Source organism: Zootoca vivipara, chromosome 10 (assembly GCF_965207765.1).
Source record: "Zootoca vivipara chromosome 10, rZooViv2.hap1.1, whole genome shotgun sequence".
Taxonomy (NCBI): domain Eukaryota; kingdom Metazoa; phylum Chordata; class Lepidosauria; order Squamata; family Lacertidae; genus Zootoca; species Zootoca vivipara.
In genome coordinates this window covers 33,061,418-33,073,182 of record NC_142593.1, presented here as the reverse complement: position 1 = coordinate 33,073,182, position 11,765 = coordinate 33,061,418, and the positions used below count along the sequence as shown (strand labels likewise).

Genomic DNA, 11,765 nt, shown 5'->3' with positions numbered 1-11,765 from the left:
TTTATAAGTTATATATTATATGTTTATTATGGGGTGCAATATTTTTACATTTTGTGAAAGATCAGATGTATTTACAATTTTTCTAGGAGATTTATATTGCTCTAATTTACAGTTCATACAAACCTAAAACCCTTTTGAGTTGTGTTTACAAATTCTCTCAAGAGGCAGCTATAAAACGGATCACTTTTATAAAGAAGCAAGATCCAGCTTGCTACATGCAGTTTTTCAGATATCTGTGGTTTTATACAATTTCTAGAGTTCTTTACAAATATTCTAATAAACTTGTATGGCTTCAAAATTGTAACCTGCACTCTTTGCGAATGTATGTTTGAGAACACTTGGTATTAAGGCTAGATTAAAAGTGCTGAAACTTAGCTTTTGCACTAATTTAGAAATAATACATGATTAATAATGAAAAACAAAATAAACTGAGTTTCAATAGTAAGGATTAAACTGTTCAAGCAGTTTTGATTGCATTAGCAGATTACAGTTAAGATTCTGGTAAAAGACTGTACATTTTGAAATGCCACTTTATGCCTATTTTAGTTTTAAAATTCTAGTAATAATTCAGTAAAGACTAACATTTTAAAATATGAAGATCCAATATATACTGCTGCAATGAAATCCCAGTTAAGATTTGATAAAACAATCAAAACATTTAAAAAGCAAACTAATTCACTATAAATCTTTTGACTGAAACCCTACACTTAGTCATGAATGAATAAAATATGACTAGGCCAAAATATTCAGCCCAGAGTTTTTTCAGCATTTTGGAGGCAGGGCGGTGGCGGGGAGACAGGACTCCTACCCAAGATTAATCCGATCTTCAGAGAATGGGTGAAATCAAAGAATCTTGGGTATGTGGTGTAGGATTACCTTTAAAGGGAAGGTGGCATTTTTATTTATATTTTAAAGGGGGGAAGCTTTGCTGCCAGTTCAAGAGGCAACTTGGCTGCCTTAAGCAGCTTGGCAGCCTTCCCTTTGAAATTAGGGACAGAACACCCCATGGAAACTTTACTACAGTATATCATTGACCAATGGTGACAGACACTTCTTTTCCTTCCAAGAGTGCTGCTGGGAACAACACTAAGTCATGACAGTGTGTCATTCTTACAAGACATTCTGTTTCTAATTTCAAAAGTAACACTGCTCAGGGCAACACCACTTGAAATGGTAGTAAAGAGTTTATTTTTCCGTTTGTTAAAAATGAAAAAAACCTTCAGCCACTTTGTAACGCAAGCCCATCCTCCAGCCAGAAGTTCCTAATTTTGTTCCTGTCTCCCCAAAATCTCTGATATTCTGTCTCCTTTTGCAGGAGACTAAAGTGGGGGAGAGGGGAGGACAGGATACTTGGCTCAGCTTGAATATAAATTCTTTTGAAATCTATGTAATATGTGCATTAACACATGCACTTGCGACTAAGTTGCAGCCTTTATGGTGTGTTCCCATTCTCCAAAACTTGTGGCTAAGAGTATATCTACATTTTATATATAAAGCTGACTGGTCAATCAAATACTGATTTTATAAGCATTTCTATGTTTAATTATTTCCCCCCTAGACACTGCAATTCAGAAGTGCACAGAATTCCACACCCCCTTAACTTTTTATTTCAGGATTTAACAAGTTCTTAACAACACAATATATAACAAGCTTTAAAAGTATGAATTTGTGCTAAAAACGATCCCACTAGATCACTTCTGTTGATGTTTAGAGCCACTGTGTTTAAAAAGTGATGAATCCAAACATTCAAATGCTAGGTTTATCAATTTTGTTGAAATTAGCATGAATGACAATTTTTGTTCTGCTCAAAATAAACATTGAAAAATATTACTTCTCTAAAGCTACTACATTTACATTCATGTCACCATTGAAAGCACTTGAAACTTCAAAACTTTATAGTTAGCAAAAGGGAATGCTATAATTATTCTTGTATGAATTGTTTTAAACTTATTTAACACACCGTCAGGATTTTACACATCTTTGGTGATATTGAAGTTGAATTTTGATATCAAGTTGTTTTTCTGTGAATATATAAAAGTCAAGCAGTTCCCTTTCCAGTGGCTGCATTTTTTGCATTCAACCCACAAGGAAGCAATGTAATATTTTAGCGGCTGTTTTAGAGTTATTTGAAGTGTCCCTTCCAAATCCCTGCTTTAGGGAATTATGTAGTTGTACATATTACACAGAAAAACATCAGCTTTTCTGTATGGAAGACATTGAAAATAAGAAATAAGAGGCACATAGACATTTTGATAGGCACATTTTTTAAAAGGCACAAATGTTACACATTCCATATAAAAATAAATTAATCTACAGCATTAATTAAAAATTACAACTCCCATAAAGTTAACTAATGGCAGAAGTAAATATCTGTTGTCTGTTGCAATTTTAAAAAAAACATTGCACTTTACATTTTTAAAACCATCTTTTATAAAATAATATACACTTAATTATATATGGTATATGAAAATCAAGTTATTTTGTATACATATCTCTAACCAGATATGGCACATGAATATACAATAATGAAACAAAAATTACTTTTTCCACTTTTTAAAATGAAATAGCAATATTGAAACTGAAAAAGTATACTTCAGTAATATTTATAGAAAGCTAAAATAATGTGGTTGCTTTTGGTATTACAAAGCACTACACCTTTTAAATACCAGAAATGACTGCTATTTTGGCTTTGAGGCTACATAAGTATTAAGCATTTGTGTAATCTTGTTTCCCAGTATTTCAGCTGACCACCTACAGATAGTGTTGGAGTTCACTTCAGTGCTAATAAAATAGAGTTTGTTTTAAATGACTTATTTTGGAAAGTGCATTTTTGTTGGATATAAGACTCAAAAACTAAGCAACACATTTTTTAAAAAATAAATGCATGTTAAAATAGTGTTGGAAAGGTAGTAAAATAGTGAATTTCTATGCATTGAGAGAATTCATTTCCCCCACACTGGCTCATCAGCAATCTGCCATATATCGACCTGAAAGATAGAAAAAGCTTCTGTAGTTAATACCTTTTCAATGAAGTGAAAAACAGTTATACTAATTGCATACAATTTTCTTCTATTTAAAGATAACAACTAAGATCCACTTGTCACATACAAAACAGCCCTATTTGCTAAAGCTGCAAAAAGTATTCATGCTAGCTATATAAGAGACAATGCTGTAGACTGTGCTGGAGATTCATTAATTTGACTAATTGTAAATTGATGTATATCTCTTTATTTCTTTTGACAGGTTTTAATTGACTTGTGGATCTATAATTGAATTTGTAATGGCTTTTAGTCAAACACAATAAATGATTTATTGATTCTTGAACTAAGGCTATATTTTTAAATTACCGTATTTTGCTGCATAATGGTCACATTTTTTGTGCTAATTTTTCCCTTCCAAAAAAGGTGTGTGTGTCTATTACAAGGTGAATTACGGTAAGAAGCAACAACATGCCATGGACTCTGGGTTTCTTAACAGGGAACTGTTGCAATACAAAGCAAAAGGCACAGACTTCACCCTTTCAGTCATTGTTAAGAGTTCTTTCTTCCTAGGTCTCTCAAGGCTATTCGCTCGTGCAGAGCCTTGTCTCCTCCAGCTGGCAAGCCAATGAGGGCCAGGACTCCGGCCCTCACTGCCTCAGAAGCCCTTTGTGCCTACTCGCAGCTTGCCTCAGAATTACCTCTGTGACTATTATGCAGGGAATGCTCTGGGACCAATTTTGGGGTCTGAAAAAGGGGTGTGTGACTATTACATGGTGGCGACTAGTATTCAGTGAAATACGGTATGCTTCCACATTTCCACTGGCCATAGCAAATAGGTTCCTGTGCTCTGGTGACACAAACTCTACTCTTCTCCCCAAACCTGAAACTTGAACCCAAGCAGCAAGTCTTTTGCCAGCCTTACTTACAGGCTCTCACCAACAAGGTGAGAGACAGGGACAGGCAATCATAATTTTTGGTTGGCTAACAAAGCCAGCCAAAAATTGTGGCACTGTTTTCAATGTTTGAATTCTATATGTTAGAGCACTCAGTTGCTTATATTCCAATATGTCAAGTCAGTACAGAACTTAGCCCCCCCCCCTTTTCTCAACAGATATGTTTGTAGAACACACACTGGTATTTGCCATTGTAAATGTTGTAAAATGTGAAGGGGAGATTCGTGTCAAAGCACTGTGACTGACAGGGAAAACTCTCCTGAGTCTACTACATTATAGAAAAATATCTTCCCTTTGCACTCATGGTTCTGAGTGTAGCAGAACCCCAGTGAGTCACAGTGTACTTTCAGGAGGAATGTTTGACTTCCATGCAAGGGCAAACTGGTACTGCATTAACCACATCCCACTGATGATTAAAAAAAAGGTAAGAAATGTATGCCCTACTATAATTATGCTTCTTACCAGTGGCAAATCTCTTCTTAAGTAGGGAAAGCCGATAGCCAGTGCCTACTAGCGCAACGTCTACTCCTGAAAGTGTGCTTCCTTCACTGATAAATTGCACTGCAAGTGTTGCTGGCTTACTGGGTCCTTCTGAAAGGTCAAATTTGGCTCTGAGGGAGCCAGAGCCTATTCAGGGGGGAAAAAACACAAAGTGAATAATAATTAAGGACTTGATTTGTAATGCAACATCTAGCTGAATGGGAAATAATTTGGAGGGTACCTTGATAAGTCAATAATACAGGCATGTACATTTAATTTCATAAAAGGTCAACATCTGCAGTGGGGAACCTCCAGTCCATGGACCTATTTAGGCCCAGTAGGACTTCTAATGTGGCTTGCAATGTCATTTCCCTCAAACCACAACCACTTGCTCTACACCTGATGTAATGTGATGTCAAATGTGGGATGGTTAAGACACAGCTGCAAAGGAACAACTGGGAATTTAAGCTTCCAATTGGCACTTGGGGCTCACTGACTGCACTGATCAGCTGACCTAGGTCCAGGTAGTGTGGTAGGTGGACTAGAGGAGGAAGTGACAACATTTTCACACCCTGCACTTGCACACTCACTCATTCAAACTTATCCATGGTTTCCTTTAATTGAGTTTAGGATAAATAGGCAAAACCGCTATTTCTCATTGCTATTTTGATGACCAAAGCAACAGCCTATAATATCCAAGGCCAATTTTAAAACTGCATATATATAGTCGAATTTATTTTTGAAGGCAAGGTAAATCATAAAAGTGCCTTTCGAACAAAAGAGACCTAGAAATACATTAGTAGGCATCTTTTTCCACCTGAAAGGCCCCCCGACACGTGTGTGTGTGTGTGTGTGTGTGTGTGTGTGTGTGTGTGTATATATATATATATATATATATATATGTGTGTGTGTGTGTGTGTGTGTGTGTGTATATATATATATATATGTATATATATATGTGTGTGTGTGTGTGTGTGTACACACACACACACACACACATATATATATATATATATATATATATATATATATATATATATATACATATAAAAATGTGGAAAATGTATAAAATTATCTATATACTAGACACACCATTAAGTGTGCATCAGTTTTCCACTGCTTTCTTGTTAAATTTGAAATAGAAAATAAACAAGAAATAATTATACACTGGTTAACATTAATTTTTTAAAAATACTTTCTTACCTCCATTTTCTGATTTTTCTGAAATACTAGATAATTTCCATAAAGCTTTCATCTGCTCTGAATTCCTGTTAAGAAGTAAAGTCTGGTTATTGGACTGCAGCCTAATAGCAAATTTTTATAGAACTCCTTCCAGGTAAAGGTCATATAGGCCGGCTTCCTTTTGAAAGTTCAGCACCTATTGACAACTTCTCTTTTTAATTCCAGCAGGCACTTTAACTGAAGTTTGATTTTATAGTTTAAATTGATTTGTACTTTTTTTTGGTATTGTATGCCTGTAAACTAACAAGAGACAATCGTAGCAGGATATATATTACTTAAATAAATAAATATTTTAATATTTTCATTAACTTTAATTTTTTCTTTTTACTTAACAAGAATTTGCTAGATGCCGGGCAGAACAAGGAAATTAACTTTGTATTCTAAAATATCTTGAAAAAGTCATTGTTTTGTTGAAGGTTTGTACTAAAGCAGAAAACCTCGTCTTCTGTGTATTATCTTTCAGGAGATGTACAGCACCCCTAATATCAGTACCATGGTGTGAACAATTTAAAGATAAAAGGATTGATTTTCAGAATGTTTCAGATGTAAAACAGCAGCAGCATAGTGGAATGAATTCCATGTAGTACCAGCAGTAAAATAATAATAATAATAATAATAATAATAATAATAATAATAATAATAATAATTACCATTTTGCTGGAGGAAGTGACTGCATATTCATTACGCCTCCATCAACTGGTACCATGACCTGTATATTAGAAAGCATAGTTGGCACTGCCATAGAGGCCGGGTTGTATTTGTAATCGACTCTTACATCAGTAGTGTTACTATTGCACTTCCAGTACGTAGCAAGATTCAGAGGTGTAGATTGGATGCCATTTGAAGATACCTTTGAAAATAATCCAATAATAACTTTTAGGTCCAATACTGAAAACTATAAAGTTTCAATTTTGTGCTGTGCTCTGCAAAATATACTTAATCAGAAACTTTACACTTAATACGTATAAATTAACCACATTACTATAAAAAGTCCTGAAAATGGCTACGGTGCCAGGAAATACTTTTAGATGATAAAGGCACAGACTGAAGTTATGAACTCTCCGCTCCAATATGTGTCTTTCAGTACTGCAAAATATCCGTCCTGATCTTTGAACCCATCTGGGCAAAAAAGGCAACAAACAGCATATTGCAGCTAGAACAACAGCCAAGATAAGAAGTATTAGGTTATCATATATGAGCCTTAGAAAGAAAATACCAGAATGTTTCTATAAATACTGTGAGGAAAAACAGTCTGAACAAATTAATCAAGGGAAGAGTCAATTGCTTTTTTGCAGTCAGATGCAAAGCCAAGCTAGTGTGATGTAAGTAAAGTAAAAAATAAAAATAAAAAGTTACCTGATATTTTAGAACATCTACATTATAGTAAGAAGCTGAAGGATTCTGTTCCGATAGCTTCTTGAGGTAGACTGTAACAGCTTGCATGTCCATCCAAAAATCCATTACATTGGAATTGCTTTGTGATGGATCACTGTGTGCAAAAAGTTGGTGAAAACACAGGTTTTAGATTTCTTACATATTGGAAATGTTTTGCAAAACAAGGAATACAAAGTTTTTAACCACCTTTTAAAACTATTTCTATGGATGGGGGTTGGATCCAAAGGGTCCGCAGCACACACAGAAGAACTGTTTTATACCTTTGCAGAAGATCACACAAACAAATGGGAGCTGCTATGGAACCCACCGATTAAAACTAAATGAACTCTTGCATATTTGCAGAACAGTGACTTTGTCTCTGTTCATGATGTTTTGCTGTAGCAGAGAGGCTAAATTACAATTTGGAAGTTTCTGGTTTCACTTCCCCTCTGCCCATATATAACTAGAAGGACTTGGCATTTCACACATTCTCTGCCTCAGCACCCTATATGTAAATTCTTTGGCTTCTGTAGTTGCTGAAATAATATGACTATCTGGAAAGTTCAACTGTTATTTATTTATTTATTTTAATGGTTTTATGCATATTGTGAACTGCTTTGTGATGTATAAATAAAAAGCAGTGTGTGTGTAAGTAAATGAATAAAGTATGATGGTAAAAATGTTGTAATACACTACCTCTACAATTTTATACTGTACTCAATTTTGCATTTTTACACAGTGGGTACTATATGAAGGAGGTGGAAGTCTACTTCCACTGTAACACACAGACAGGAGCAGCCCAGGATGAATTTACTTCATAATAAATGTTGCACAAATTATTATATTTATGTAAAACCCTGTAGAATAAAGCATGCTCGTTTTAAACACACGAACAGCGTATCTTGGGGAAAATTCATGTTGTCCAGTAAGAGAGACAGCTGGTCTAAGATAGTAGCCTTAATCACTCTCATATGTGTCTACTACACAGCAGTTTCTGTCGAGCTTGAGCAGCTGTCCACAGTGAACACGTTCTGTACTGAGTGAAGAAATCAACTTTTTATTCAGTGGCTCAGAACATAATTAGGTGACTGCGATTAAGAGACCAGTGTAATCCATATGTAAACCCAAAATGAAGGCTGTAGTTTCTCAGAAATGAGGTACTCTGTGTGTTGTGTACAGCCAATTGTTTAAAAAGCAATCCTGAAGATATATGGCACATCCTGAGCCTGCAGAAAGCTAGTAAATTACAGAGCGACCCTCAGATTTCCATAATGCCTGGGAATCAAAGAATTCAGATAGAGAATGTATTGCCATACTTTCAACCTGCAAGCCAAACACCTCTGGGGACTCATGACACATATCCTTATGATGGCACACAGGCACAAATCAACAACAAGTTAAGATTGTACCTAAATGTTTACAAGTGATACAATTTTAGTTTTCCAGTTTGATGTGATGAGTAATGTCTGAACTATTCTCTAACATGTTTCGAAACTGGATTAAATCCTTCTTCAAATGAAGGGGCTTAATATGTTTTGAAAAATAATGTAAATAAAATCAAATCACAAAAAGCATTAGATGCTTGCCTTGAGGAAATGAAGCATGCTATGTAATCTGTTTGTAATATCAAACCATATGATGAAATGCAACTAGCTTCACGGGGTAATGAATACCAGCATAGTTAGGAGGTGGGAAGACATCCCTGATACCCATGAAATAGCACATTGCTACTGTGGTCATTACAGTTAATTAACACTGCAGTTATGCATTTATTTAGAACCACCATTTATTTAGCATTCATCCAGTTCTCAGACACCATGGACCCACTATTGCTCTATGAATTACCCCTCTTGGAATTGTTTCTACATCTTGTGTGTGCATGCAATGTGAACTCTGCATGGTGAATCTGGCAGGAGGTGGGGGAGATTTTTAAGGAGCTGTGAATTATGGTACTATGAAAAATGTTTATGGTTTAAAATTAGGTTATTTCAGTAATTTGTTCTACGTGAGCTCTAATGGAAAGTTTATTAAATCTCTAAAAGTAACACTATAATTGGAATGAAGATGTTGAAAAAGACGACAAGCATAAAATATACAATGCAATTTACCAAAGCATATTTGCAGGGTGAACAGGGCTTCAGCAGGAGAGAATGTATAAATAAAAATGTAATAATGCAACAAAACACATTTATAGATTAGACAGTTTACTATTAGATAAAAAAATACAAAACCTGTATACAAGTTGTGCATTTGGAAGAACCTGCTCTAGTTTGCTTGTGTTTTTTACCCTGAAGCAGAGCACAGCTGGAGATGGATTGCTGGTGAAGACTTTAATAATTCCACTTGGGAATGAGACTGTCATATCACCAGTGATTTTCACAATACATCTAAAAAAAAGATGTAAAATTACAAGCATTACTTTTACAACAAACTATAGGATGCATGTACATTTAGTAAAAATATGTCTGTTGTTATAACAATCTAACTGTAAAAAAGTATTAGTTAACATACAAATTTACTAAGGTTGCTCATTTATAATGCAATTTTAAAACTAGGAGAGATTGCAACAGAAAGTTCTAAACATTCAGCACAAGTTCTGAGTACCTTTGGAATGCCTCATGACTCCCATTATGGTCAACCAGCGAAATATTGCTTGAGGTCTTTTTTGGATGCTAGATCATCTCCAGTTGGGAGCTGGGCTTTTTCTGTGAAAGCTCCAAAACTGTAAAATTCCCTCCCTCAAGAGGACAACTTGCCTAACTTGTTTCCTTTCAGAAACAGGTAATAAATGCTACGGTATATATAAGCTCTGAAATGGCTTCTTATGTGCTCTTATACATTGTTAGCTTTTATGCCTTTTGATGTAGAAAAGTGATATATAAATATACAGTAAATACAGAAGTCTGCTGTACAAGTTGGAAGTCACAATATTACCCTAAGAATCATTCACAAATAAAGCTGAAAAGCTTAGAGAGAAGTGTAGCAAGTCTGATGCAGGTATAGGCACAATGACATTCAATAGTTATCTAACAACATAATACTTACTTTCATCAGCAGTGTATTTGTCCAAATAGACATTGGACAATATACATTAGAATTTCACTTCTGAAGTTCAATTATTTTTTTCCAAAGTACAAAAACAAAACAAAAACCCTAATCTGTTTTTAAATGCAAGATATAAAATTCAAAACAAATGTTTCACTAACTTTGTGGGATCTGCTCCTTTGAAGTAGGCATTAACAGACTCGGTAAGGGCCACTGCAACAGGCAAAGTGTCCTGGTTTCCAAGGCTGACAGGGCTAGGGCCACGTGAAATACCTAGAATGCATAGTTTATTGATGTCATTTCCTATCATGTTAGCAACTTCAAAGATGGATTACTTCAGCTATGAATTTCAAAAGACATTAATTATTAATGTAAGACTTAATACTGAAGTACAAATATTAGATTCTGCAGATTTTAATATATTTACTTCCATAAATCCTAGTGCAATACCTGTGCATGTATGTATGTATGTATAACATCATAAAGGTAAAGGGACCCCTGACCATTAGGTCCAGTCGTGACCGACTCTGGGGTTGCGCGCTCATCTCGCATTATTGGCCGAGGGAGCCGGCATATAGCTTCCAGGTCATGTGGCCAGCATGACAAAGCCACTTCTGGCAAACCAGAGCAGCACACGGAAACGCCACCTGGGTCCCTTCATCATATCAACCATTTAATATAGATAACAAGTCTATATTTAACAAAGGACTCCACCAGTTAATGCCAATTATTTCCATTTCCTCTAAAATGACTGCAGAAAAGTAACTTTTCCTTGCCCACTTGAAAGTAAGATAATCACATAATTTTTTCCATTTTGGAAAGAACAAGAAACCATGTAGTTCTACAGCCATAAAATGTTTCAGAGTAATGCAGGTGACATAATATCTATGTGTGGTGGAAGACTGAAACAACACCTACTGGCCTTCTTTGCTTCTTGGAAATAAGGCTTTGTAGGCCCAATATGCAGAACACGCTTCTCTCACACAGATAGCTTTGAGGGGTGGGGGTCATGTATACAGGGCCAATATGCTGACAGGCCTGGCACAAGCACAGCAACGGGCAAAGCCAGCTGGGCATTGTAATCCCCACACTGTGAATATGGCTTTACTTTTGAACGTTTCTTACAATAACATATAAAACAGAATAAATGCCAAGTAATTCTGTATGTTCTGTAACTTTTAAAAAGATTACTTAGGAAGATGAACATAGAAAAAAGGAAGAAGGGATTTCTTTAAATATGTTACTTAAAATTACAGATTACAAAATTGGTTAAATATTATTATTATTATTATTATTTATTTATTAAATCTTGCCCAAGGCAACCCAAAGCAACTTATAACCAACAGAAAGGAAGGAAGGAAGGAAGGAGGGGAGGGAGGGAGGGAGGGAGGGAGGGAGGGAGGAAGCTAAGTAAGTTCCTTTATCTTGGCCTGAAGCAAGAGGCAGAACTGGAAGTTATGAAACAGCTAACATGACCCCCAGACAACAGCTGAACATTCTACATACTGCTGGTGAACACATTAAAAAAAAATCCATTCAGCTGATACAATGATTTTTAAGAGAGCAAGGCCAGATTTGTCAAATACTGCATCTTAAATACCTTTGAAAATCAATCCAGAAAAATATGTTTGGATAATTGCTTGTTATCATGAACAGCACCAGACAACCAATTTAATAACCAGCTATTTTT

At 35.4% G+C, this 11,765-nt stretch overlaps 1 protein-coding gene across 3 annotated transcripts in view; it reads right to left on the bottom strand.

Annotated features, from left to right (window-relative positions):
- Window positions 1-11,765, bottom strand: part of FCHO2 (FCH and mu domain containing endocytic adaptor 2) — a 71,180-nt gene continuing 59,415 nt past the window's right edge. For 2 of the 3 annotated variants that reach the window (XM_035099544.3, XM_088653153.1), the window contains exons 20-26: window positions 10,237-10,348; window positions 9,262-9,417; window positions 7,013-7,145; window positions 6,307-6,506; window positions 5,618-5,682; window positions 4,397-4,561; window positions 1-2,987 (exon numbers count right to left, since the gene is read on the bottom strand). In XM_035099544.3, the coding sequence (XP_034955435.1) occupies window positions 2,965-2,987; window positions 4,397-4,561; window positions 5,618-5,682; window positions 6,307-6,506; window positions 7,013-7,145; window positions 9,262-9,417; window positions 10,237-10,348 (854 nt within the window). In that variant the 3' untranslated portion in view covers window positions 1-2,964. The remainder of the gene's footprint in view (window positions 2,988-4,396; window positions 4,562-5,617; window positions 5,683-6,306; window positions 6,507-7,012; window positions 7,146-9,261; window positions 9,418-10,236; window positions 10,349-11,765) is intronic. The other variant, XM_088653154.1, reaches the window with a different exon arrangement.